The 24,914-nt window shown below is 42.6% G+C and overlaps 1 protein-coding gene across 8 annotated transcripts in view; it reads left to right on the top strand.

Annotated features, from left to right (window-relative positions):
• The window catches only part of SMC5 (structural maintenance of chromosomes 5), a 68,398-nt gene that overhangs the window by 37,347 nt on the left and 6,137 nt on the right, over nt 1-24,914 (top strand). For 5 of the 8 annotated variants that reach the window (XM_053408767.1, XM_053408772.1, XM_053408771.1 and 2 more), the window contains 6 exons: nt 2,470-2,565; nt 3,240-3,344; nt 4,161-4,280; nt 5,935-6,114; nt 6,195-6,290; nt 13,212-14,097. In XM_053408767.1, coding sequence (XP_053264742.1) covers nt 2,470-2,565; nt 3,240-3,344; nt 4,161-4,280; nt 5,935-6,114; nt 6,195-6,290; nt 13,212-13,343 — 729 coding nt within the window. In that variant the 3' untranslated portion in view covers nt 13,344-14,097. The other 3 variants (XR_008332783.1, XM_053408770.1, XM_053408768.1) reach the window with 3 other exon arrangements.

Raw genomic sequence — 24,914 nt, 5'->3', positions numbered from 1 at the left:
GACTCCCCTCCGCCCTTCCATGGTTACCATTATCAATCTCTTCCCCCCCGACTGTCTCCCTTATTTTCTCTATTTGTTTAACAAAGAATCCATTTTTACCATAGGTCTTCGTATATTACAAGCATTACGCAAATCCTGCCAAAGTTTTTAGTTGTTTACAGTGTTCTCTTAAGTACAGTCATACCTCGGGTTGAATGTGCTTCGGGTTCAGCACTTTCGGGTTGCACTCCGTGGCAACCCGGAAGTAACGGAGCGTGTTACTTCCGGGTTTCGCCGCATGTGCAGATGCTCAAGATGACATCATGTGTGGAAGCGGCAAAACGTGACCCATGCACGCACCGTCACGTCTTACGTTCCATTCAGGATGCAAATGGGGCTCCGGAACGGATCCTGTTTGCATCCTGAGGTACCACTGTACATTGTAAATTTTCCCCATTCTTCTTAAAGTTCTTCTCTTCCTGGTTTCTGATTTTCCCAGTCATTTTCGCCATTTCGGCATAGTCCATCATCTTCATCAGCCATTTGTCTCTGGTCGGAACTTTATCGTCTTTCCATCTCTGGGCTGGTAATATTCGCACTGCTGTCGTCGCGTACATGAATAGTCGTTTCTGCTCCTTTGGAATCTCTGCACTTAAAAGACCTAGTAGAAAAGCCTCAGGTTTTCCCCCAAATGTTATTTTAAACATTTTTTTAACTCATTGTAAATATTTCCCAGAATGCTCCTGTTATCTTGCACGTTCACCACATATGGTAGAACATGCCTTCCTTCTCCTTACATTTCCAACAAACATTTGAAGCAGTTCTGTACATCTTTGCTAATTTTACAGGTGTTAAATACCACTGATCCATCATTTTCATGTAATTCTCCTTCCAACGCACAGCACACTGTAAATTTTAAATCCTCCCTGACACTTCAAAATTTTGATCCAATAGAGAACTTTATCTAAGTTTGTAACACTGAATGTTTAACTTGGTGAGCAAATTAAGACATGGCAAGGCATAAAGAGGTAACCCTGGGCAAAGCATAGCCTTGGGTGCCTTGGCTTGTAGAAACCTTTCCCCCTCCCCACTCCCTGCATGCTGTCAGGTAACATAGCATGTTTAATTGAAGGAATATTGCCATAATAGATTTCTAATACAGTTTAGTATATAGTATTGCATGATTATAAATTCATTAATAATTATAAATACTGATTGCCTATTTAATGAATCACGTTCATTATTATTAATCAGTGTATATACATTAACCATTGTACAGTGGAACCTCAGTTTTTGAACGTAATCTGTTCCAGAAGACCATTCGACTTCCGAAACGTTCAAAAACCAAAAAATGAAAGCAGAAGCCTCAATACAATAGGGAAACTCAAAACTGAAGACGCGTAGCACATTTGGCTTCTGAAAACCGAAGCAGTTACTTCCGGGTTTTCAGCATTTGGAAGCCGAAATGTACAATGATGGAGGCATTTAGGTTTGATTGTACCAGAATAAATATTTTACAATCTCAGAAAATTTTGGATCATCATTATATCTATAAATATTAGTTACAGTTAAAATAAAGAGCATAGTATCAATCATTGATGTAATTCCCAACAAGGCTTCCTTTATTATAATGATTTATTTTATTTATTAAACAGAATTTATGTACTGCTTAATTTCCAAAAAGTTTATCCGAAATAATATAGACTGCACTAGTTACTAGTTCCCAGGCCCAATTCAAAGTGCTGGATTTAACCTATAAAGCCTTAACAGTTCAGCAGTGCAATACCTCAAGGAACGGCTCTCCCCATATCAACCTACCAGGACCCTGAGATCATCTTCTGTGGCCTTTGTTTGTGTGCCTCCTCCACAATAGGTCCAGAGGGTGGCAACATGAGAACGGAGCCTTTTCTGCAGTGGCTCCCCATTTGTGGAATGCTCTCCCCAGGGAGGTTCAGCTGGCACCTTTATCATACAACTTTAGGCGCCAGCCGGAAACATTCCTCTTTAATTCCTCTTTAATCAGCCTTTGGCTGATTAACATCCAATACCCTTTTAAAATGTGTTGTGGAAGGGGGGGATTATTGGGTTGTTGCAGACCTTAGAAGACTCCAGGCAGCCTTTGGAAGGCACAGCCCATAGAATGCTTCCTGCTACTCCTGCTACCGGTGTGGCTGCATAAGGAGCTTACAGATGAGCTGAGAATTAAGGGCGTGTATAAGAAATGGAAGAAAGGGGAAATCACAAGTAGCCAACAGTTGTAGGGGGAAGGTCAGGCTGGCTAAAGCGCAGAATGAGTTCAGGCTTGTAAGAGAGGTCAAAAAGAATAATAAAAGGTTTCTTTGGCTATGTCCAAAGCAGGAAGAACAAGCAAGTGGTAGGTCCTTTGCATGGAGAAGACAGAGAATACATATGAAGGAACAATTTCCATTCAAATCCTAATCGAGGTTTTTGCAGGGTTGTTGGCACTGATACCAAGGTCCTTTCTTTTAGGCATTCCTTGCTCTTCCAAACACACTGGATGAAATTGACGCTTTGCTGAATGAGGAGAAATCAAGAGCTTCCTGTTTCACAGGCCTCAGCGCTTCAGTATGTATCCCCAGGATTTAACTCCCACACTGTACTACGTTGCTTAGTAATAACAACAATAATAAGCTAAGCAGCAGGAACAATGTGTTGTCAAATGCCATATTCTGAATCTATTAGAATTCTAAATAGCCTTTTTTGTCAGAGACCACTGTGTTCTGGGCTGCTTCTGATTTTTTAAAAAGAGGAAAGAAAAAAACAGCGATTGCAGGGGGAGGGCGGAGAGAATTAGCTTTGGCTCAAAGTACAATTGATGATAATGATAAGACTGGTTTGGTTAATGCCCCTTGGTCTCTGGTGATGTACTGTGGGTTGCTGAGGAAAGGCGGAATCGTTCACCTCTCCACCCTCATGCTCCCTTTGCACCTAAAAGGCAGGCCCTGCACCCACCCATTTTTATATTTGATGGAGGCCGATCCAGTTTTAAATAAACAGCTGTGCTGCTATTGAATATTTGAGGTTCTCCCAGTTAGAAGTGCAGTGTTGCCTCATATTCTTTTCACTTGAGCTAGAAATGTATTTTGTATTGTGAATGTGTAACCAGGTTCCGTGTCTGTTTTCTATTTCAACAAGTAATGGGCCTTGTAGTTTTCTTTCTTTGGATTTGGATTGTAAAACATCTGTATTGTCCACTTGGAAGATGTCACCTCTTAAAGAGAGTCATGTCTTCCTGCCAGGTTGTTGAGGAATGTAACAAAAGGACAGAAGAAATAGCACAGATGACAGTGGAGCTGGAGGAGAAGACAAAAGAATTGGATGACTATAGGCAGAATATTTCACAGGTATTATGTGTATTGGTTATTATTGCCATTATTTTCACTCCATAAGGCATTATAATATAGGGGAGTGTATAAATAGCTGTTGGCCTTCTAATAAATCATCATAATAAGTACAGTCTACAAATCCATCCTTGCAAGAGGTATATGAATGGCAGTGGTACATGGAGGCAAGGAACTCACAAGCCGAGCACACACAGCCGCCGGCAGGTTCAGCCAGCTGGAGCACAGGACTAAGGACTTGTGGAACACCCACACCCACACCCCCCCACTGCCATAGCATGGCAGCACAGTCCTAGCACCCATCCATGGTAACATGGATAGCACATGGCATCTGGTCGCCACTGAGTAGCTTCCATGTGCAGTGGGGTGGCTTCATGCACATCAGCAGGTCTGTGTGGCCAATGGGAGTGAAGTTGGGAGGAGCATACTTTGTGTTTGACCTGCACAGGGGCTTTCAGCAACCAAGACAACTTGATGAGAATATCCATTCATGCACACCCTGCACATGCTGGCAGTCAGTGCACAGGTCTAGTGTCAACACAGCACAGCCTCTGCCTGGCGCTCTTGTTTTCCACAGGGGGGTGACGACTGGCAGTGTAGCCTCCCCTCTTCATTTCCTCCACCCCCAGTCCCTGGATCACAACTGGCGCAGCACATTGGTGCACATGCACCTTCTAACCCATATGTCAGATGGTGTTTAGGGACACCATTAATAAATAGCATATTTAAAACTTTAACCTCCTGATTGCTGCAGTACAAAGATGTGTATCTGCTGTAAAATTGCTCCTCTTAACATGAGTGTTTTTTTTTTCTTTTTAGGCTAAGGAAAAGTGGCTAAACCCTTTGAAACAGCTAGTTGAGCAAATTAATGAAAAGTTCAGCGGCTTTTTTAGTTCCATGCAGTGTGCCGGGGAAGTGGACCTACATACAGAAAACGAGGTATGACTATCAGTGCTACATTTTGTCTAAGATTAAGAGGAAATCTCTCCATCTGGATATCTGAATCTTCACACCTATATTAAAGAATAGGGAATACCCAGTTGTTTTCTCATATTGTCACTTTTGAAACAGTTCTCGGAAGGTAGTAGCAGGCTTTCTTGGAAAGTATAAACTGTTTTGTTTCGAGACTGGCATTAACAATAATGTTCTATACCAAACCCTGCCAAGCAGTTCTATAAGTTTTATTTAAGTGTTTTCAGTTTGAAGCATCTAAACACTCCAAATACATAAAAAGTAGTTCCCAGTGCTCTGCACTAGGAATTGAGACCTTGAGTAGGTTTATTTAGATAAAAGGGGCAGAACATGCTCACTTTGGAGTCAGCCCCAGAGAACACATTGACAATGCTTGGTTTGGATTGAGCATATGTAGGATACCTTGTGTAGGATACAACTGAGAAGGAGAAATCAGACCATCAACTCAGACCAGAAAACAGCAGGGGCAGTTTAACCTCAATAGTCTTCCTTTCTCGCTTGCACTCCTATGGGGATAAGTGAAGTGCTGTGTTTTGGGAGTCTCCTGTGGGGAGGTAAAGCCTGCCTTCTGGCCCGAGTCTCACTAATGGAAATCCCTGCAACCACATAGAAATGCATTACACATGCACACAAACCGTGTGTGTGTGTGTGTGTGTGTGTGTGTGTTGGCCCTGCATCCACCACCTTCCATGTATCATAATTGGCAAGTATTTTGCTAGTCACAATTTAGCAGTTGGGGAGCAGAAGGGAAGTGCCTATTTGCTATTACAAAATGTTAGTGCTGGTTTGTGCTGCTGTGTGAGCACAGCCTTTGGCTTCCAAATGGTCTGGAAAAGATGTTGTGCAAGTGCCCCTTCCTGCCTGTTGAGTGGAAAAGCAGTCCCTTCCATAACAGGACTATTGTGTTAAGGCTCAGTTTGACACTGCTGCAAGTGTGCTTGTGTTTTTTCATGCTAGCACTGGAGCATAGTTGGGATTGGGATTGTGTTGTTAGACAAAGCTGAAACAAGACTCCGGTCCATGATTTAGTTAGTTGGGGGGGGGGGAGTTGGTATTAATTGTGGTTTGGTATGCTGTCTGAATGACAAACCATAGTTACATCTACCATACTTCTCTGCCTCCTGGAGACAGGAATAAATGTATGGCACTGAGTGCCAAGAAGATGGGAAATGAAAGCAAATAAGCTTTGATTTGATGTGATAGCAGCATTTTCTCTCTTTGATTTATTGTACATGACTATGTGCCAACTTAGGGTCATGGGTGGCACTGTAGGTTAAACCACAGAGCCTAGGACTTGCCGATCAGAAGGTCGGCGGTTCGAATCCCCGCAACGGGATGAGCTCCCGTTGCTCGGTCCCTGCTCCCGCCAACCTAGCAGTTCGAAAGCACGTCGAAAGTGCAAGTAGATAAATAGGTACCGCTCTGGCGGGAAGGCGAACGGTGTTTCCATGCGCTGCTCTGGTTCGCCAGAAGCGGCTTAGTCATGCTGGCCACATGACCTGGAAGTGAGATGAGCGCCACAACCCCAGAGTCGGTCACGGCTGGACCTAATGGTCAGGGGTCTACCTTTACCTTATGTGCCAACTTGCAGATCTCTTACACTGCTATCCTGTTATGACAGGAGGAATATGACAAATACGGGATTCGGATTAGAGTCAAGTTTCGCAGTAGCACCCAACTTCACGAACTGACTCCACACCATCAGAGTGGAGGGGAGAGAAGTGTTTCGACGATGCTGTACCTGATGGCTTTGCAGGAACTCAACAGATGCCCCTTCAGAGTGGTGGATGAAATAAATCAGGTACATATGCCAGCACATGAAAGGGTATACTGTATTCATTAGCAGGAGAGAAAATGTTAACATGTTTATTTCTTTTGCAGGGAATGGACCCAGTTAATGAAAGGAGAGTCTTTGATGTGGTGGTTGAAACGGCTTGCAAAGCGAGCACTTCTCAGTACTTCCTTATTACACCAAAGGTGCGTACTTATGTGGGTGCTATGCGTAACAGAGTAGTGATACTCTGAGTAGACCCATGAAAATCAGTAGCCTTAAAGTACGTCTGAGTATGACTTAGTTGGCTATCACTCTACGTTATTTACAATTCTTTATTCAAACAACAACAACAATTTATTATTTATACCCCACCCATCTGGCTGGGTTTCCCCAGCCACTCTGGGCGGCTTCCAACTGAATATTAAAAATAGAATCAAACACTAAAAACTTCCTAAACAGGGCTGCCTTCAGATGTCTTCTAAAAGTCAGGTAGTTGTTTATTTCCTTGACATCTGATGGGAGGGCGTTCCACAGAGCAGGCACCACCACCGAGAAGGCCCTCTGCCTGGTTCCCTGTAACCTCACTTCTTGCAGTGAGGGAACCGCCAGAAGGCCCTCAAAGTTGGACCTCTGTGTCTGGGCTGAACGATATGGGTATAACCTTCAGGTATACTGGGCCAAGGCCGTTTAGGGCTTTAAAGGTCAGCACCAACACTTTGAATTGTGCTCGGAAACATACTGGGAACCAATGTAGGTGTTTCAGGACCAGTGTTATATGGTCTCGGCTGCCACTCCCAGTCACTAGTCTAGCTGCCGCATTCTGGATTAATTGCAGTTTCTGGGTCACCTTCAAAAGTAGCCCCACATAGAGCACATTGCAGTAGTTCAAGCGGGAGATAACTAGAGCATGCACCACTTTGGTAAGACAGTCTGCGGGCAGGGAGGGTCTCAGCCTGTGTACCAGATGTAGCTGGTAGACAGCTGCCCTGGACACAGAATTGACCTGCACCTCCATGGACAGCTGGGAGTCCAAAATGACTCCCAGGCTGCGCACCTGGTCATTCAGGGGCACAGTTACCCCATTCAGGACCAGGGAGTCCTCCACACCAGCCCGCCCCCTGTCCCCCCAAAACAGTACAGTGGTGCCTCGCAAGACGAAATTAATTCGTTCCGCGAATTTTTTCGTCTAGCGAATTTTTCGTCTTGCGAAGCACGAAATCCCATAGGAATGCATTTAAAATCAATTAATGCGTTCCTATGGTCAAAAAAAGTCCAAACAAACCCAAATTTGGTACAACAAGAGTTTATTAAGTGCTCTTTAAAGTCACACATACTGTAAAGAGCATTTCAAAATTCAAATCCAGAATTTTTTTAAAAAAACGGCAGAGTGCCCCAATGGTCACAAAAAATCATAAAAATGCAGGAAAAAAAACGCACAAGCTTCCAGATTCTTGCAAACCCCTCCCCAACACCAAGTCCTTGAATTCCAAACACCCCAATCCAAAATCCAAACCCCCCCAAAAAAGTTTTAAAAGCTTAACTTACCAAATGGCTGCAAAAGAAGTTTTGGAAAAGCTTCAAAAATCACCAAAGTCTTTAAAAACCTCAAAAAAGGCTACTATGTACGCTGCGTTCTATGAGTTGCTCCTCGAAGTCAAGTCGCAACTGTATTAACGGTGTTAAGAAAAAGGAAACAAACTTGCAAGACGTTTTCGTCTTGCGAAGCAAGCCCATAGGGAAATTCGTCTTGCGAAGCAGCTCAAAAAATGGAAAACCCCAGACTTCCGGTCGGCGCCAGCGATTAATGGCGGGTTCCCTCTGAGCTCCGGAGGGAACCGGCTCTGCGAAGCTTGGGTCTAGCCGCTGCGGCGAAGCGGAGACCCGAAGAAATCACAGGCGGTGAAGCCTGTGAGTTTGGAGACTCGGCGGGCTCCATATGCGCCCCCCCGACTGCAAGGGAGCCTTTTTAAAGGCTTCTGAACGGAGCGGGGGTGAGCGGCGCGGAGCTGAGAGTCGTCTACCCTCTTCGCGGGGTGAAGCCGCAAGCCATTGTCGGAGAGCGCCGATTCCTTTCTGGACAATTGGAACTGAAAGCAACTACCCGTGAGTAGGGGTAAGAAGCCAATTTTTAAAAAAAACAACGAATCAAATTTGGTACCGAAACGGGAGAAGTATAAACAGGAAGTCTGCTTCTCCCGGCTTGTAGATGGAGTAAAGCAAAGAGATTGCAAAGCAGTAACTTTGGAAGACGTTTTTTAAAGACCTTAAATCCACCACCAAAAAAGAAGGATCCCCCTCCTCTTAGCAGGGGTGGAGGGGTGAATTTGGAGCATTAGTTTCCTGCAAAGACAGTGAGAAGCAAAGTTTTACCTGCTGCCTCTAAAATCTGGGAACGGACTGCATTTGACAGCTGTCAAAGTGCTAAGGGCAAAGAATATTGATACTTTGTGAAAGGATACAACTGCTTTTAGAACGGATTTGGATATAAAAGTAACTTTTGATTGAAATTGTGTATACTTAGAGAACAAAGGGGAGCTACTAGGACTATATTTGTTGCAACTGAAATTGGAAGTGTGTCCCCCTAGAGGAGATTATGTTGTAGCAAGCACCAAGCCACTAAACAACTGAGCCTGGAAAATTCCTTTCCAAAACAAAGTGACTAGGCGTGAGACTGACCTTGGGCTGTTTATGGGAGTGCTATGGCAGATGAGAAGGGCAAGATAGAACAGACGGAAGAAAAGACGCTCAGGTCTGGAAAACAATACAAAATAGATATTGCTCAGCAGAGAAGGGCCTCAACATCCGGAGCAGTAAGTTCAGCAGGAGCTGTGGCTTCACAACAAAGGCTAAAGGCTATGTCATCACAAGATCCATTGGCTCAGGCACTTAGTAAAATTAATGCATCACTGGAAAATCTAGCCAAACAGGTTGCAGAGACAAACAAACAAGTAGCTGAGGCCTCAGCAAAAATTGATCTGAACACTACAAGTATAATTGAACTGAAGCGTTCCTTTTAGGTATGATCGGAGAGGAGATCAAAAATGAAGACCAAACATTCTTTCAATATGCAATGGTGGCCGCCAGGATTTTGTTAGCGCAAAACTGGAAAACTTCCAATATCCCCACCATTAGAGAATGGCAAATGAAATTATATGAGTATATAGAATTAGCTAGAATGTCACAAAAAATTAGGCATCAAAAAATGGTTAAGTTTACGAACGACTGGAGTAAATTTGTAAGTTACATTGAAATCAATCTAGGTATTACCAAAATCACAGTGGGCGGAATCTAAAACCTGCGATGTAAAGAGCTGATATAATACAATCTGCAGATAAGCTATGAGTTTATTTTGCCTAAACTGAGATGGAAGGAAGTCAATTGAGTGATGTTATGTTGGTTTGTTTGTTTTATGTTTATAGGCGTTGTTGTTGTTTGTTTGTTTGTTTGCTTTTCTTCTTTTCAGTCTTTTTTCTTTTTTGTATTGTTTGATGTCGTTTCCAAAATATCAATAAAAAGATTAGTAAAAAACAAACAAACAAACAAGTATAATTGAACTGGGAAAGAAGGTGAACTCTAATACACAGTCTATTGAGAAGTTATTAGAGGAATCAGCCTCGACTCGGAAATTAGCTGAGGAAGCGAAGGAGATTGCAACTGCTGTCCAGGAGAAGATACCACCGGTATACAAGAAACTTGAGGACTATGACTTGACCTTGTCTATGATCGAACTCCAAGGGAAAGAGAGGAACTTAAGACTCAGGGCAGTACCGGAAAAGGAGCAGGACAATTTGGTGGACTATCTTATAAAGGAATTTACAGACTTTTGGCAAAAAGACCTGGGGAAGGAAGAATTCAAGATAGTGAGTGCATTTAGGATTGGCAGAAGACAAAGAAAGAATAGAGCAAGGGACTGTCTGATCACTTTAAGATCAAAAGAAGAAAGAGATAAAATTTTGAATCTACAGTATCAAAGATCTTTGGAAATTGAAGATTCTCTTGTGGAGATTTTCAGGGATATACCTAAACTTATACTGGATGTTAGGGCCCACTACAGAGATCTGGTGGACCTATTGAAAAGAAATAGAATTCTCTTCAGATGGGAATTTCCCCAAGGCCTATCTTTCAAATTTAAAGGAAGGAAAATAAGAATAAGGACAGTGGAGGATAAAGACAAATTTTTGAATGGCCACGAGGAGAATCTACAGAAGGGGGTGGAAGCTGGAGAGGAGCCAACCGCATCAGAAGGAATTCGAGACATAGCAAACTTATCATTTGGACTTCCTGAACCGGGGAAAGATACATCACCGACAGAAGAAGAACAACAACTTGGTGCAGTTGGTGGGAGGAGTAAGTAATTCACTATTGCTCTGCAACTTCTAAGTTGGAATTGTAATGGACTGAATTCCCCTCGAAAGAGAAAAAGTGTTTTTCATATATTAAGAAAAGAACAATTGGATTTGATCTGTCTACAGGAAACACATGTAATGAGGCTACACAGGAAGTTGCTTATTAATAAGAGATTGGGACAAGAATTTATTTCATCTGACAAATTTGAAGCTTTCCTTGTTGGGTCGAATTGCAGCTATAAAGATGAATGTATTGCCTAGAATGTTGTTTTTGTTTCAAACATTGCAAATTTTGGACAAAATGGACTGTTTCAAGAAGTGGCAGAAAGACATTTCTAAATTTGTCTGGCAGGGCAAGAAGCCTAGAATAAAATTTAAGATACTAACTGATATAAAGGAAAGAGGTGGATTTGCCCTGCCAGACTTTAAACTTTATTATGAATCAGCAGCATTCTGCTGGTTGAAAGACTGGCTGCTTCTTGAGAATACAGACATTTTGGATCTTGAAGGTTTTAACAATGTATTTGGGTGGCATGCATATTTGTGGTACGACAAGGTTAAAGCACACAAAGCTTTCAAAAACCATATTGTCAGGAGAGCGCTGTTTAACGTTTGGACTAGATATAAGGATCTATTGGAAAATAAAACTCCAAGGTGGTTGTCTCCAATGGAGGCTAAGGCTCAGAGAAGACTTAACATGGAGGCCAAATGGCCAAAATACTGGGAAATTTTGGAACAAGAAGGGGACAGACTGAAATTGCAGAGTTTTGAGAAACTGAAAGATAAAGTGCGAGATTGGCTTCATTATTACCAGATAATGGAGGTTTACAATTTAGATAAGAAAGTTGGCTTCCAGGTGGAAAAATCTAAATTGGAAACAGAATTGTTAGAATCCAAAACTAAGACTTTGTCAAAAATGTATAACTTGCTGTTGAAATGGAATACTCAGGATGAAATGGTTAAATCTGTAATGATTAAATGGGCACAAGACGTTGGACATAATATTATGTTTGCTGACTGGGAACAGCTGTGGACCACCGGGATTAAATTTACGGCATGTAATGCCTTAAGAGAGAATATTATGAAAATGATATACAGGTGGTACATGACCCCAGTCAAGCTTGCAAAAATCTACCATTTGCCTGACAATAAATGTTGGAAATTTAAGGAAAATGAAGGTACATTATTTCACCTTTGGTGGACGTGCCCCAGGATTAAGGCTTTCTGGGAAATGATACATAATGAATTGAAAAAGGTATTTAAATATACCTTCTTGAAGAAACCAGAGGCCTTTCTCTTGGGCATGGCCGGCCAAGTGGTGCCAAAGAAGGACAGAACTTTTTCATGTATGCTACAACAGCAGCAAGAATACTCATCACAAAGTATTGGAAGACGCAAGATCTACCCACTCTGGAAGAATGGCAGATGAAACTGATTGACTGTATGGGATTGGCAGAAATGACGAGCAGAATCCGTGACCAGGGAGAAGAGTCGGCAGAAGAAGACTGGAAAAAATTTAAGGACTATCTACAGAAATATTGTAAAATTAAGGAATGCTGAATGATGTTGGATTGAAATTGAGTGGTTTCTAGCTGTAATGATATAAAGGAACATGGATGAAAAAAAGGGTTTGGATAGAAAATAAGGTGATATTATAAGCTGTAATGCTTTAAGTTAGGGATTTGCTGAACAAATAACCTGAAATGGAATACAAGAAGGGGAGGTATGAGGAGGTCAGAGAAATATGTTATTGAAAAGTATGTTTTTTGAACTATATGTTTTTTTAATCTTTTTGTTTGTTTTTTGTTTGTATAAAAAATTGGAAACTTTAATAAATATCTTTTTTTAAAAAGAACAAAAAAAAAACTGGAAAACCCTTTCGTCTAGCGAGTTTTCCGTCTTGCGAGCCATTCGTCTTGCGGGGCACCACTGTACTTCTGTCTTATCAGGGTTCAACCTCAATCTGTTAGCCGCCATCCGTCCTCCAATCGCCTCCAGATACTCACACAGGACCTTCAATAACTTCCCTGGTTCTGATTTGAAAAAGAGGTAGAGCTGGATATCATCCGCATACTGATGAACACCCAGCCCAAACCTCCTGATGATGCATAATATTGATGGGAACATTTTCCAGAACATCTAAAACCTGTTTTAAATCAGTCTATTCATTGACATCCCAAGTGCAATCCAGTGCATAGGTATGGTTTTATAAAATCCTTTATGCTTGGGGATTTTCATACGGGAAGCAGCATCATAACCCTTTGAATGCTTCTGTTCTTTGAGACTTGTAGGCAGCTCTGATTTAATTCCATCTCTTTATAATATCAAATAAAGGAGGTTGAAGCAGGTCCTCCAATTTTGGCGCTGGCCCCATGGAATTTCCCCCTGAGGGGGATCCTAACCCTGCAAATTAAGGGGGAAAGTTAGTATTTTCATTTTGGCAAGCATTTAATTATGCTGGACTAGGATCCAGAGATTCTCTTCCTTTGGCAGAGGGAGTTTGCCTATGGAAGGACTTCTTTTGATAAAAAGGAAACCTTTGGCTCCAACCCATTGTGATTATTATGTTTTAAGGTCTGAAACGTTAAAATGCAGTGTTAATATATAACTACCAAAATGCATATGTGCCAAAAAGGAGAAAGTAAAATAGCATTTTGTTCCTGAGGAACGGACTATGGCTGATGTGGAAAGTACTGGTGTATATTGACTAAGAAACAAATGTGATTGGCAATGGACAGACTCTTTGTAATGGAGCCTTCTTTCTTGATTTGTTGACAGCTCCTGCAGAACCTCACTTATGCACAGAGGATGTCAGTGCTGTTGGTCTACAATGGATCTTCTATGCTAGAATCGAACAAGTTCAGCCTGAAGTGCTTCCATAGGAGACGGCTGCGATTTCTGTGTTCATAAAGGTCTTCCAGGTGCCTTTTGAAACTTGATCAAAATTAGTTGGAAAAGTCCAAATAACTTTTATTTATTTTTATTTTATTTATTTACTTAAATGCACAACTCTCTTGAAGAGACTTACATGAGTATAGTGTATACTTCCTTCTACCTTACAGGTCATTGTCCTCTGCAAGCACTTTTAATATTGGCCACCTTTCAGCCTGCTTTGGAAGTGAATTTGTGAGGGAAACACCCATGTAGTCTTTCACAGCTTTGTAGCTTTGCTGTATTTAAATTCTTTTTATATGTCTTTTAAATGTTCAGACATAGCTTTGGCAGTTTTTGGTGAACTGGTAAAGATTTCACCAAATGTGTTCAGCAGGAAAATATAACTGTTTTCACTGCCCATGGTTTTGAGCTAAAAGAGACTATGCAAGCTTTTTAAAGATGTGATGTATGGAATTAATGCAAGATGCTCAACTATAAAAGTACTTCACAATTGCTGCTAAGGTACTATCTTAATTTAATTGTGCTGTGGGAGAGGATGAGAGGTTTCAGACACTTGCCAAGAATATAAAATATCCAGTGTGGTTTTTTTCTTTGTCTAATCAGAAACTATTTGTTTAATTGGTGGTTCTCATTTTGTACAATGAACTATACTTAAAAGATAGGATATGCTTAAATTTTAACCCTGTAAACCTTTTTATGTAAAAAAAAAAATCTTCTGGAAAAAAGCTACCAAACTATTTTTTGTATAATAAATTTATATTGGAAACGATTCATTACATCTTTGCTACTTGAATCATTGTGCATGACTAAACTAGGAAACTTAACTCAATATTTAGATTCTTTAAATATGAGAAAAATGCAAATAAAACTACCATGATACTCATGTTCAAAATGGGATGAGAAACATTTTCAGTTGTTTGATATTATCTTGGTCAGCAGATTTCCTCAGACATTAATTTTGTCTTTGTGAAAATGAGATGTAAAGTTTGTCCAAGACAAACAAAACTGGAAAGGGTGGAATAAGTTTGTCATTCCCAGTCTGTGATCCTTGGAAGGCTGTCTCTGGGATCATAGGATATATTGGAGCTCCCTTTCTGACACAAGATGAAAATCTGGCGCCCGCTCTGGGCTGCCGCAAGAATACCTGATGGCCCTGCCAGTGTTAGTCAGGCTGAAGGGGATGTTCTGAGAATGTCGGGGGGGGGGGGCTTTGGAAATAGCTTGGATCCAAAGTCGTCCTACTCCCCTGACATCACCACTTAATGCCCCCCCCCGAATAGATTTAGTTCAGTTTGGGTTATTATTTCTAGTAGGCGGGAAGGTACTTGAAACAACAAAACAAACTTCAATTGAGAGCCTGGCCAGGCTCTGGAAAAGGCAGCGGAATCACCTTCCGTTCTCCCCACCCTTATGTGAGGGGGTCAGCCAAATTGGATACAGTCATATTTGAAAATTAATTCAAGATTGAAATCCAGGCGTCAAATTATTCTGTATGTGTGTATTCAGTTGATTCTTTATCAGGTATATTCAAGTGTGAGCATTCCTGAAAAAGTCATTCTTAAAGCCTCCACAATACATGAAAAAATAGAGCTTAAATCTGAGGTTTCAATAGTACTGGGGAGAATGATTGCGAAACATTCCTCCATTGAAAACCCAAAGCAGCAGACGCCTTAGATAAGTTCAGATTGATCTTAATATGTCCACATTTTGAGATTCTCTCTCTCTCTCTCTCTCTCTCTCTCTCTCTCTCTCATCTCCAAGTTGTCCAAAGCCTAGTTGGCATTTTGTAGCACAACTTTCCACTTACTACTTTGGCATGTTTCTCACTTTTTTGGGTACTGTTGTTTTTAATCCCACTACACAAACAAGAATGACAACAACCCATATTTTGCTGGATCTCTCAGTGGCCTTTGATACCATCGACCATAACATCATTCTGGACCGTTTTGAGGGGCTGGGAGCTGGGGACACTGTTATATAGTGGTTCTGCTCCTTCTGCCGTGTCCAGAAAGTGGTGTTCAGACCCCTGGGCTCTCACTTGTGGGGTGCCTCAGGGTTTTGTTCTCTCCCCCATGCTTTTCAACATCTACATGCAGCTGCTGGGAGAGATCATCAGGGGGTTTGGGCTTGGTGTTCATCAGTATGCGGATGATACCCAGCTCTACCTCTCTTTTAAATCAGAACCAGTGAAGGCGGTGAAGATCCTGTGTGAGTGTCTGGAGGCGGTTGGAGGATGGATGGCGGCTAACAGATTGAGGTTGAATCCTGACAAGGCAGAAATACTGTTTTTGGGGGATGGAGTGGGCAGGTGTGTGGGACTCCCTGGTCCTGAATGGGGTAACTGTGCCCCTGAAGGACCACATGCGCAGCCTGGGAGTCATTTTGGGCTCCCAGCTGTCCATGAAGGTGCAGGTCAATTCTGTGTCCAGGGCAGCTGTCTACCAGCTCCATCTGGTATGCAGGCTGAGACCCTACCTGCCCGCAGGCAGTCTCGCCAGAGTGGTGCATGCTCTGGTTATCTCTCGCTTGGACTACTGCAATGCACTCTATGTGGGGCTACTTTTGAAGGTGACCCAGAAACTGCAATTAATCCAGAATATGACAGCTGGACTGGTGACTGGGAGTGGCAGCCGAGACCATATAACACTGGTTCTGAAACACCTACATTGGCTCCCAGTATGTTTCCAAGCACAATTCAAAGTGTTGGTGTTGACCTTTAAAGCCCTAAACGGCTTTGGCCCAGTATACCTGAAGGAGCATTTCCACCCGCATCGTTCAGCCCGGACACGGAGGTCCAGCTTTGAGGGCCTTCTGGCGGTTCCCTCGCTGAAAGAAGTGAGGTTACAGGGAACCAGGCAGAGGGCCTTCTCGGTGGTGGTGCCTGCTCTGTGGAACGCCCTCCCATCAGATGTCAAGGAAATAAACAAGTACTGTACCTGACTTTCAGAAGACATCTGAAGGCAGCCCTGTTTAGGGAAGTTTTTAATGTTTGCTGTTTTATCCTATTTTTAATATCCTGTTGGAGGCTGCCCAGAGTGACTGAGGACGCCCGGCCAGATGGGTGGTGTACAAGTAAATAATAATAATAATAATAATAATAATAATAATAAAAATTTAAATTATTATTTATACCCCCTCTACTTAAAAACAGAGATGCTGGAACCACAGGGATGCCCAATGTTTTGTTTACATAGAGACTGCCAATGTGCCTTACTTTGCTAACTATGTTTTTCTGCAGCTCGGCAAACTTATAAAACTTACAAAACTAAAAAGATTAATGTGTTGATAGGAAAGGGGGAGGTTGTTCTTTCCCCCCTCCTGATGCTGCAGGTATAGCTCTTCAAAGTACTTTGATTTCCATGGCAAAAACCAAACAGTGACCTTTGAGTAGGGGAGGCCATGCTTTTCTCCACTGTCCTGATTTTGAGAATTCTTCTGTCAACATTGGTACGATGGGCAACATTAGCTGTTGCTTTCATCACTTTCCTTAACTTGGAAGCCTCAAAAACACTTGTTAGTAGTATGTATACAGTATGAGTCGTTGCAAAGCACCGTGTGTACCTTTGCAACAGAGCTTTGCAACAGTGTTCTTTCATCATGCAACTACAGAGCTCGTCTTTGGGGAAAAGCTACTGCTGAGACCAAAATCCTAACCAAATGGTATGCCTTACAGAAAAAACAAGCTCCAGATCATCACATGCACCACCAGAGGCCAGTATAATACACAGTAATGAACTGCTGTGTTGCTGTTTCACCACGCGGGTGATGAGAAGGGCTTGAGAAGGGGGAATACATCTTCCACTTTATATTTGAGTGGGATGTTTGTGTCCCTTCTCAAAATAGTTTTGAGCCACACTGTTACCCCACAGTCCAGAAGTCCCTTGGTAAGCTGTGTAGCATGCAGAATAGTAATATGGATGAAGGGTGCCTGCATGAAACAGCCAGGAAAAAAGAAGAAACAGGCATTGGAGATGGAGAGATAGTAGGTTCAGCCCAGACTCTGAGGTCCAGCGCCGAGGGCCTTCTGGCAGTTCCTTCACTGCGAGAAGCGAAGTTACTGGGAACCAGGCAGAGGGCCTTCTCGGTGGTGGCGCCCGCCCTGTGGAATGCCCTCCTATCAGATGTCAAGGAAATAAACAACTATCTGACTTTTAGAAGACATTTGAAATAAACAACTCTCTGACTTTTAGAAGACATTTGAAGGCAGCCCTGTTGAGGGAAGTTTTTAATGTTTATTGTTATTGTTGTTTTATTATTGTTATTGGTGTTCTGTTGAGAGCTGCCCAGAGTGCCTGGGGAAATCCAGCCAAATGGGCGGGGTATAAATAATGTGTTGTTTTTGTTAGTATTGTTGTTGTTACTGTGGTTATTGTTATTACTGCTGCCACCGCAGAATTGCATATAAGAGGTCAGCTGGCTGTCTTCAATTTTTGATCCTAGTGCAGAGACTGAGTTAACTTTCTGTTTAGAATAAATAACATTCTCCCACACCCCCATTACAAACATTTTGTGGCTGGTGCCCACTGGTCAAAAAAGGCTGGCAACCCATGTGCTAAAGAGCCCCAGCCAAAATGGTCAGTGGTCAGGAAGGATGGGGACAAAGGCTTTTGTATTTGGGGAGCAGAGTTTATTGGGAGGAATGTGCTTGGGACTTGGTGTTTTGCAGTCACACTATTTCCCCCCCAACAAACCTTTACTCTTGGAGTGCAAAACAAAAGAAGCTCAGACTTGTCACATCTGCTGCTTGAAGCTCAAGCAACTGTAGTTTCAGTCCAAAGTCTGTTTCATCATAACCTGTATTGAATTCAAAACTTGTAAATTGTATATAGACATTAACAAGTGTGCAAATAGGTAGTCAATTTCCTGTTGCAGATCAAGCCAACAAGTATCTCTGCATTAATATGTACTTTTGCATCAAATAAAAGAAAGCTTTCCCACCCTCATTGCTGCTGTGGAAAGTGAGAGAAAAAAGTCTGTGCTTTATATTGAAGGCTTTCTTCTATCTGCGTTTCTGCAGTGCCAGCCAGGGAAGAGCAAGCAGGAGGAGGAAGCGGGTGCAATGGCGGGGGGGGGGCTTCCCACGTTTGGAAAGAGTTTGTTTTACAGTGGTACCTTGGTTTTTGAACAGCTTAGTTCTTGAACTACTTGGAACCCAAACACTTCAAACCCAGAAATGAGTGTTCCGGTTTTGGAACTTTTTTTGGAAGCCGAACATGCTCCAGTTTGAGTGCACACTTCCATTTTGAGCGTGCGCCGTGGCCCCAGTGGTGGCTGCCGCACTTCCTTCCCTTCCCTTTCCTCTGCTGGGAAGCGCCTCTTTCCTCAGTGCAAAGTGGAGTTGGGCGGCTCCTCGGAATGTAAGTGACTCTGAAGTAGGGAGACTTGGAAGTGGGCGACTTTTCCCCAGCGCGCAGAGAGACGGTGTTTGGGGGGGAGCGTGTGGTGGGGGAACTATGCTGGGCAGGTTGACCTTCCCACCCCCTCGCCTTCCCTCCCCCATCCCAAGCCCGACCCCAAGCAAGATCCAGGCGAGCCAGCGCAGGTGCTGCATTCACAAGCTTGCACTGCACGCAGGCTCCAAGCCACCCGGCTGAGCAGCTGGGGGCACAGCCTGGGGCTGCCGCTTTGTAATGTTGCCCAAAGAGGAGACAGAAGCCCAGGTGAATGGGGAGTGTGGGCAGATGCTGGAAAACATGCAGGGGAGAAAAAGAGAGAGGGGGGCTGGCTTGGGCAGGGGAAGAGAACTTTTGCCTCCCTTTCCTTCCCTCCCACTTAAACTCCCCTCTCCTGCATCCAGTTAGCCACCTCCTTCTCCATGCGCGCTCCTCGCCCCTCCAGTTTGAGTGTTTACACACACACACACACACACACTTAAACTCCCCCCTCCCGCCTGACCCTCAAATGGCAATGGGTAGATCACTGCTAGTTTTGATACTGGGTAGTAGATTGTAGCCTGGTTTCTTGCTTTCATTTTATGGATCAATGGTCTCATTACATAGTAAAATTCATGTTAAATTGCTGTTTTAGGGGTTGTTTTTAAAAGTCTGGAACAGATTAATCCATTTTGTATTACTTTCTATGGGAAAGCACACCTTGGTTTTAGAACGCTTTGGTCTTAGAACAGACTTCAGAATGAATTAAGTTTGAAAACCAAGGTACCACTGTAATTTCAGCTAATACTGAAATTTCTGCAGCTCACCTCAGGGGACTAGGTGATGCTAAGATTTTTAACTGGTTCTGTGGCAATTGTACTGGCTTCTCAGCCCAATTCAAGATAAGACACATTGGCCTCTAAATCCCTTGTTCCTCTTGGAGCCTTCCCATCATGCATCATGCCCTTTTCTGGGGCATGAGCAGGTTCCCTGCCCTTCCCCCTTCTATATTTTAAAATCATGGGGAGAGACCCTACTTAGGGATTATTCAGTGAACCAAGTTAAATCTCATAAAAGGCCATTTTGAGGTCTATCCCAAAGCTCTGTAACTTATTTCCGAGTGAAATTCTACTTCGTCCTTAGAAGATTCTTGCTTTTTTACAGCATGAGGTGTTTTTGGAGGAGAGAGTTAGGTTGTAACCCTATGCAGTGTTGCATAAGAGCACTCCCAACTGACTGCTGTGGAACTTACTTCTGAGTAAGCATGCACCAGATCAGTCTGAAGATGACAACGGTGAGGTAGATAGACTGCTGACCTCAAGTTGTGAATGGTGGTTGCTGTTGATTTTCTAGCTGCTACGAGTTCAGATGCTTGCTCCTTCTGCATTTATTGCAAGGATTATATTTATTGTTAGGTTCCACGACTGTCTGTATGGGTAAGCCTCCTGGTTTCTAAAGAGAGAAGGCACAGCAACAAATTCTTAAACAAACAAACATTGAGGTCTGCCAAGGAACACTGGGAAAGGAAAGGGAGCAGAACAGCTTTTCATTACTTTAAATAAGCAATTCTGGTGAAACCTTATACAAAATATGCAAATGGTTATTTTATCACGGACATTTAGGCAATGCAGCAGGTATAAGGCAATGAGGAATGTTCAAGTTTTGCCAGTAACTTACAGTTAACTAAAGTACAGCTTATTTTAGCACTGTGTTTTTGAGGATGCTGGCATTATAGGTAAAGGGACCCCTGACCATTAGGTCCAGTCGTGGCCGACTCTGGGGTTGCGGAGCACATCTTGCTTTACTGGCCGAGGGAGCCGGTGTACAGCTTCCGGGTCATGTGGCCAGCATGACTAAGCCGCTTCTGGCGAACCAGAGCAGCGCACGGAAACGCCGTTTACCTTCCCGCCGGAGCGGTACCTATTTATCTACTTGCACTTTGACGTGCTTTTGAACTGCTAGGTTGACAAGAGCAGGGACCGAGCAACAGGAGCTCACCCCGTCGCGGGGATTCGAACCGCCAACCTTCTGATCAGCAAGTCCTAGGCTCTCTGGTTTAACCCACAGCGCCACCTGCGTCCCTGTGCTGGCATTATAGTAGCAAATAAATTAACAGACGCTCCCACAGTGCCCACCTTTATTCATTAGTTGTATCTTGCGGTCTCTCTTCCTTCAGCAGCATGCCTGCAAAAGCAAACATTTCCTCTGTGCCTAACAACTCTGCCGAGGTGGGTGGTGGTTTGCATTCTGACTTCCCCTGACACAGGCAGACAAAAATAAATCCAAAAATATCCTGCTACGTCACCTGCTAAGGTATCTTCCTTATTTCCAGTGATGTAAACATTCAGTGCATAAACCTGTTTCATCTAGGGGAAGTGTCCAGCTACAGCTCCATGTTCCCTCCTTGATGTCCGAGATCAGGCAAGACGGCTGGAAACACAACACAGCCCAGGACAGATGGAGGCGCTGAGCAGGGTGGGCTGTGATGATGAGCGCTTCTTCAGAAGCTATGGAAAGCATCTTGTTCTTTCTGATGGGTCAACAAGGTGCTTTTGAAGGGGCAACATTAGCAATGTTCTTCTGTGCCACTAGATATAACTTTGCCACAGTTGAGCAGCTGTGGAGCTTAGACACTTGCCAGCATAAGCACCTTCTAGGTTTAAGCCTTTGTCATTTTGGAGAAGTTGACCTTCAAATGCTTCTTCAGTTTTAGTTATTTCAAACTTTCAATGCATTACAAATTAAACACGTGCTCAACCCTTTCAGATATCTAATCTTAAAATATATATAAAGTTCACCGTTATCTGCTAACCTTTAAGGTTGGTTTACGCATTCTGTGTTCATAACTTGACTCCTCCTCCCTGATTACAGTACTTGCAGCTGAACATGCAAGTTAACTCCATGGCATCTAAGGTGGTGGGGGGGGGGCAGGGGCTGGAAAAATACTCTGCCTGATCTGTGATGCTTGTTCCCCACCCCTCAAGTTCTTGTCACAGCAGTTTATATCTGATTATCCTCTTCTTGTGTTAGTACTGAGCATAATTTGATTAAGAGAAAACAAGAACCCTAACTTGACCCAGGAGTGAAAAATTAAGTCAATGAAAAATTATTCCTAAGGGAAGTTTTTTAACAGTTAGTAAAAAATATATGCATCATTAAGCAGATAAACTGAACTTTGTTGATTGGAAGTCAGTTTAAGGAATTGTCTAGCCAACAACCTGATGCTCAAGTTTGCATAGAGTGTCCCCCCCCTTCTCTTCAAAAGCTTGCATTCATTTGTATTTGGTCGTCTAATCTCTTTATGTCAAATTAAAAGTGAACCTTTAATTTCCATTTCATTTCAATATAACCACATACAAATTTTATAGGTATAGTTCTCACCCAGGTTGCCTGATGAATGGGCTTAAATTTTGCCGTTGGGTGTTTTTGCGAGACTGAAGTAGTTGTGAATGATGTACACACTATATGTTTAAGGCAAATTTTCTCTCCAAAGAATCCTGGGAAGTGTAGTTTACCCCTCACAGCACTACAATTCCCAGCACCCTTAAAAAGGATGGGATGTGCTTTAAATGTTTGGTGTGTACTCAGCCTTGCTATATACAAACGACGACTGCTGATTTGCAAGATTGCTCACCATCCTGCCAAAATAAAAACCCATTAATCCAAACAGAGTAAAGGGCTCATCTTTGTATATAATCACCCGTTTTGTTAGACCAAATGGCAAGAAACAAAGACCATTTCAACCTGCACAAAGCAATGGTGATTGCTTCTTTCAACCCATTCAGCTTCAAAGTGGTAATAGCATCTAGATGGGGTTGTCTTTTCTGAAAGGATGGTATCTGCAGCTTGAGTTGTAGGACAATCCAGCAGCTGAGACTGATGGACCAGCTGCAGCCTCTCCTGGGCAAAGGCAGCCTGGCCAGTTGTCCATGGCCTAGCAAAATAGACATGGCCATAATTTCAAGGTGTTCCCTGCAGCCTTCATTTGAAGACTGTTAAGAACCAGAATCTTCTGCTGGTGCAAAATGTGGCTGCTTGGATACTGACTGCAACTAGTCAGGAAAATATCTCATAACCATCTCTCCTGAAACAACTTTCCTAGTGTTTGCAGAGCCACTAATCCTACTTAACAAGGACAACCCTCTGTTTGAAGCACTGTCAGAGGACAGTTTGAAGGAGTGTCTGGTGCAGTCCAAAGGGCAGCCGTGGCCTTGAAGGTGCCCATCAACGAAATATAGGGGGAAACAGACAGAGCAGGTGCCAGGCTCACCAGACCACCTCCCCTGTGAGCATGAGACATTGTGCAGAATTTTTCAACTTTCAAATTCCAAAAACAAGGGGTGGTAAAAAGTTGCAACATGACTTGAGAACTCAAAAGATATTTTAGTTAAATTAATATAAATTAGTTTTGCTGGTTAAGTAAAATGTGTGCAAAATTGCATATTTTATTTTATATAGCATTAATATTGTGTAGTGGTATTTAGCATTAGCTGACATTTTCTTAAGGCAAAATTAAATTCTTTGGTTTTCCTAAAGCAGTCTATGTGCTTCTTCATCAGACAAACACTTACCAAAATAAATGTTGTCCAATCACAAAAATAATAGATTTGAATTCCTCACACCCAAAAACATATTTTTAAGACCCTTCACTGAAGAAATTTGCAAAATTTAAGTTTCACCCCCTAAAATGACACACCCTGGTAACACAATGTATTTCTATTTAAATTGTAGCAATAATATCTAAATTTGCATCTATACATATCAATCCGCATATGCAAATCTATGTCCATTTTTTGTGATGCTTACATGGCCAGCCAGGTGCCCTGCAGGTTTCCAAGAACAATTCAAAGCCTGAGGGGCAGCCAAGGCGGTTCCCTTCAGGTGTTTTGGACCTGTTCATCCTTCCTAACCACTAGTTATGCTGGCAGGGGCTGGGGGAGGGGGCCATCTTGGCTGCACCTTTAAAGTCCTCTATGACTTGGAGCCTTCAGAGGAGAGGTGGATCAGCTCCTGGAGAAAGGGCATTCCTTTTCCGTGGTGGGGCCCCGCTTGTGGCATGGCCTCCCCACAAAGACTTCCATGGCCCCCTTGCTACTCTTGGGCTTCAGGGGGCAGGTTAATTTTTTGCCTAGGCGGTTCAGTTGAGAGGCAGTGTGGTGTAGTGGTTGGTACTGGACTAACCACTACAGGGAGATCAGGGTTCAAATCCCCACTCAGGCATAAAGCGGACACTAAATTATGTGCAGTCATTCATGGATGCAAATCATTCCAAGTAACATGTTTGTTTTTATTTATTTTATTTTTTATTATTGGACAATTTATATATACATATGTACAAAAAACACCTATGAGTACTTTTTTCTTTTTTACAATTTCATGTGATTTACAAAAACAGGACAGGAAAATAACTTAGAAAGGATACGAATACTGTACAAAAATAATATGGATTAAACTTGTAAAGGTTGGTATTTTACAGTGTTACAGATTGTTAATCTGTAGTAAAACAGCATTTGAAGAGTATGTCCGGTTTGGTGCATACTGGGCTAAGTCCATCAGCAAACAGAAAAGAGACCTGCATATAAGTCATCAAAATTGTTCACAAAAGATGTTGTATAGCTATAGTTTTAAAGCCATGGCTTCTCTAGAATGGTCTTTCTGAAGTGAGGAGAGGAGCCATCTTCACGTCAGCACTCCTAAGAATTTCCAGAGTAACGTGGCAAATGATGTTCCCAGAAAACTTGATCTTTTGTTCTTCTCAACAGCTGCAAAAGTCTCTTCCTAAACTCCCTTTTGTTAAGAACCAATAATAACTGATTTTACTGCATTGTCAAGTTTGACCATGAAATTTACTGCTTGCTTTTACACTGAGAGAGACAAACTTTTCCTATTTTTCATTTAATTTTGTTAGTGGTTAATAAACTTTGGGTAGCTTCTGAGGTTACTTTTGGAAGACTCCTAAGAAGCAAGACTTGCACCCCAATGCGAAGCATATTCAATTGGAATCAAGTCCCCTGGACTTCAGTGAAACTCGCTTTCAAGTGTGTTGAGAACCACAGCTGAAGAAGCAGGCCTCTGCTTCCGACTCTGAGGCTTGCCATGTGTGGGCCTTTTCTGGGGCATGAGCAGGTTCAATTACCTTTCTCACAAACCTTTCTCATGCATATTTGGGTCTACATACGCTTGTCAGCAACCACAGGGCCAGAAACTCTTATTA

This window comes from Podarcis raffonei, chromosome 11 (assembly GCF_027172205.1).
Source record: "Podarcis raffonei isolate rPodRaf1 chromosome 11, rPodRaf1.pri, whole genome shotgun sequence".
Classification (NCBI taxonomy): Eukaryota; Metazoa; Chordata; class Lepidosauria; order Squamata; family Lacertidae; genus Podarcis; species Podarcis raffonei.
Note: the sequence above shows the minus strand (reverse complement) of the source record. Positions and strands in the feature narration are given on the sequence as shown.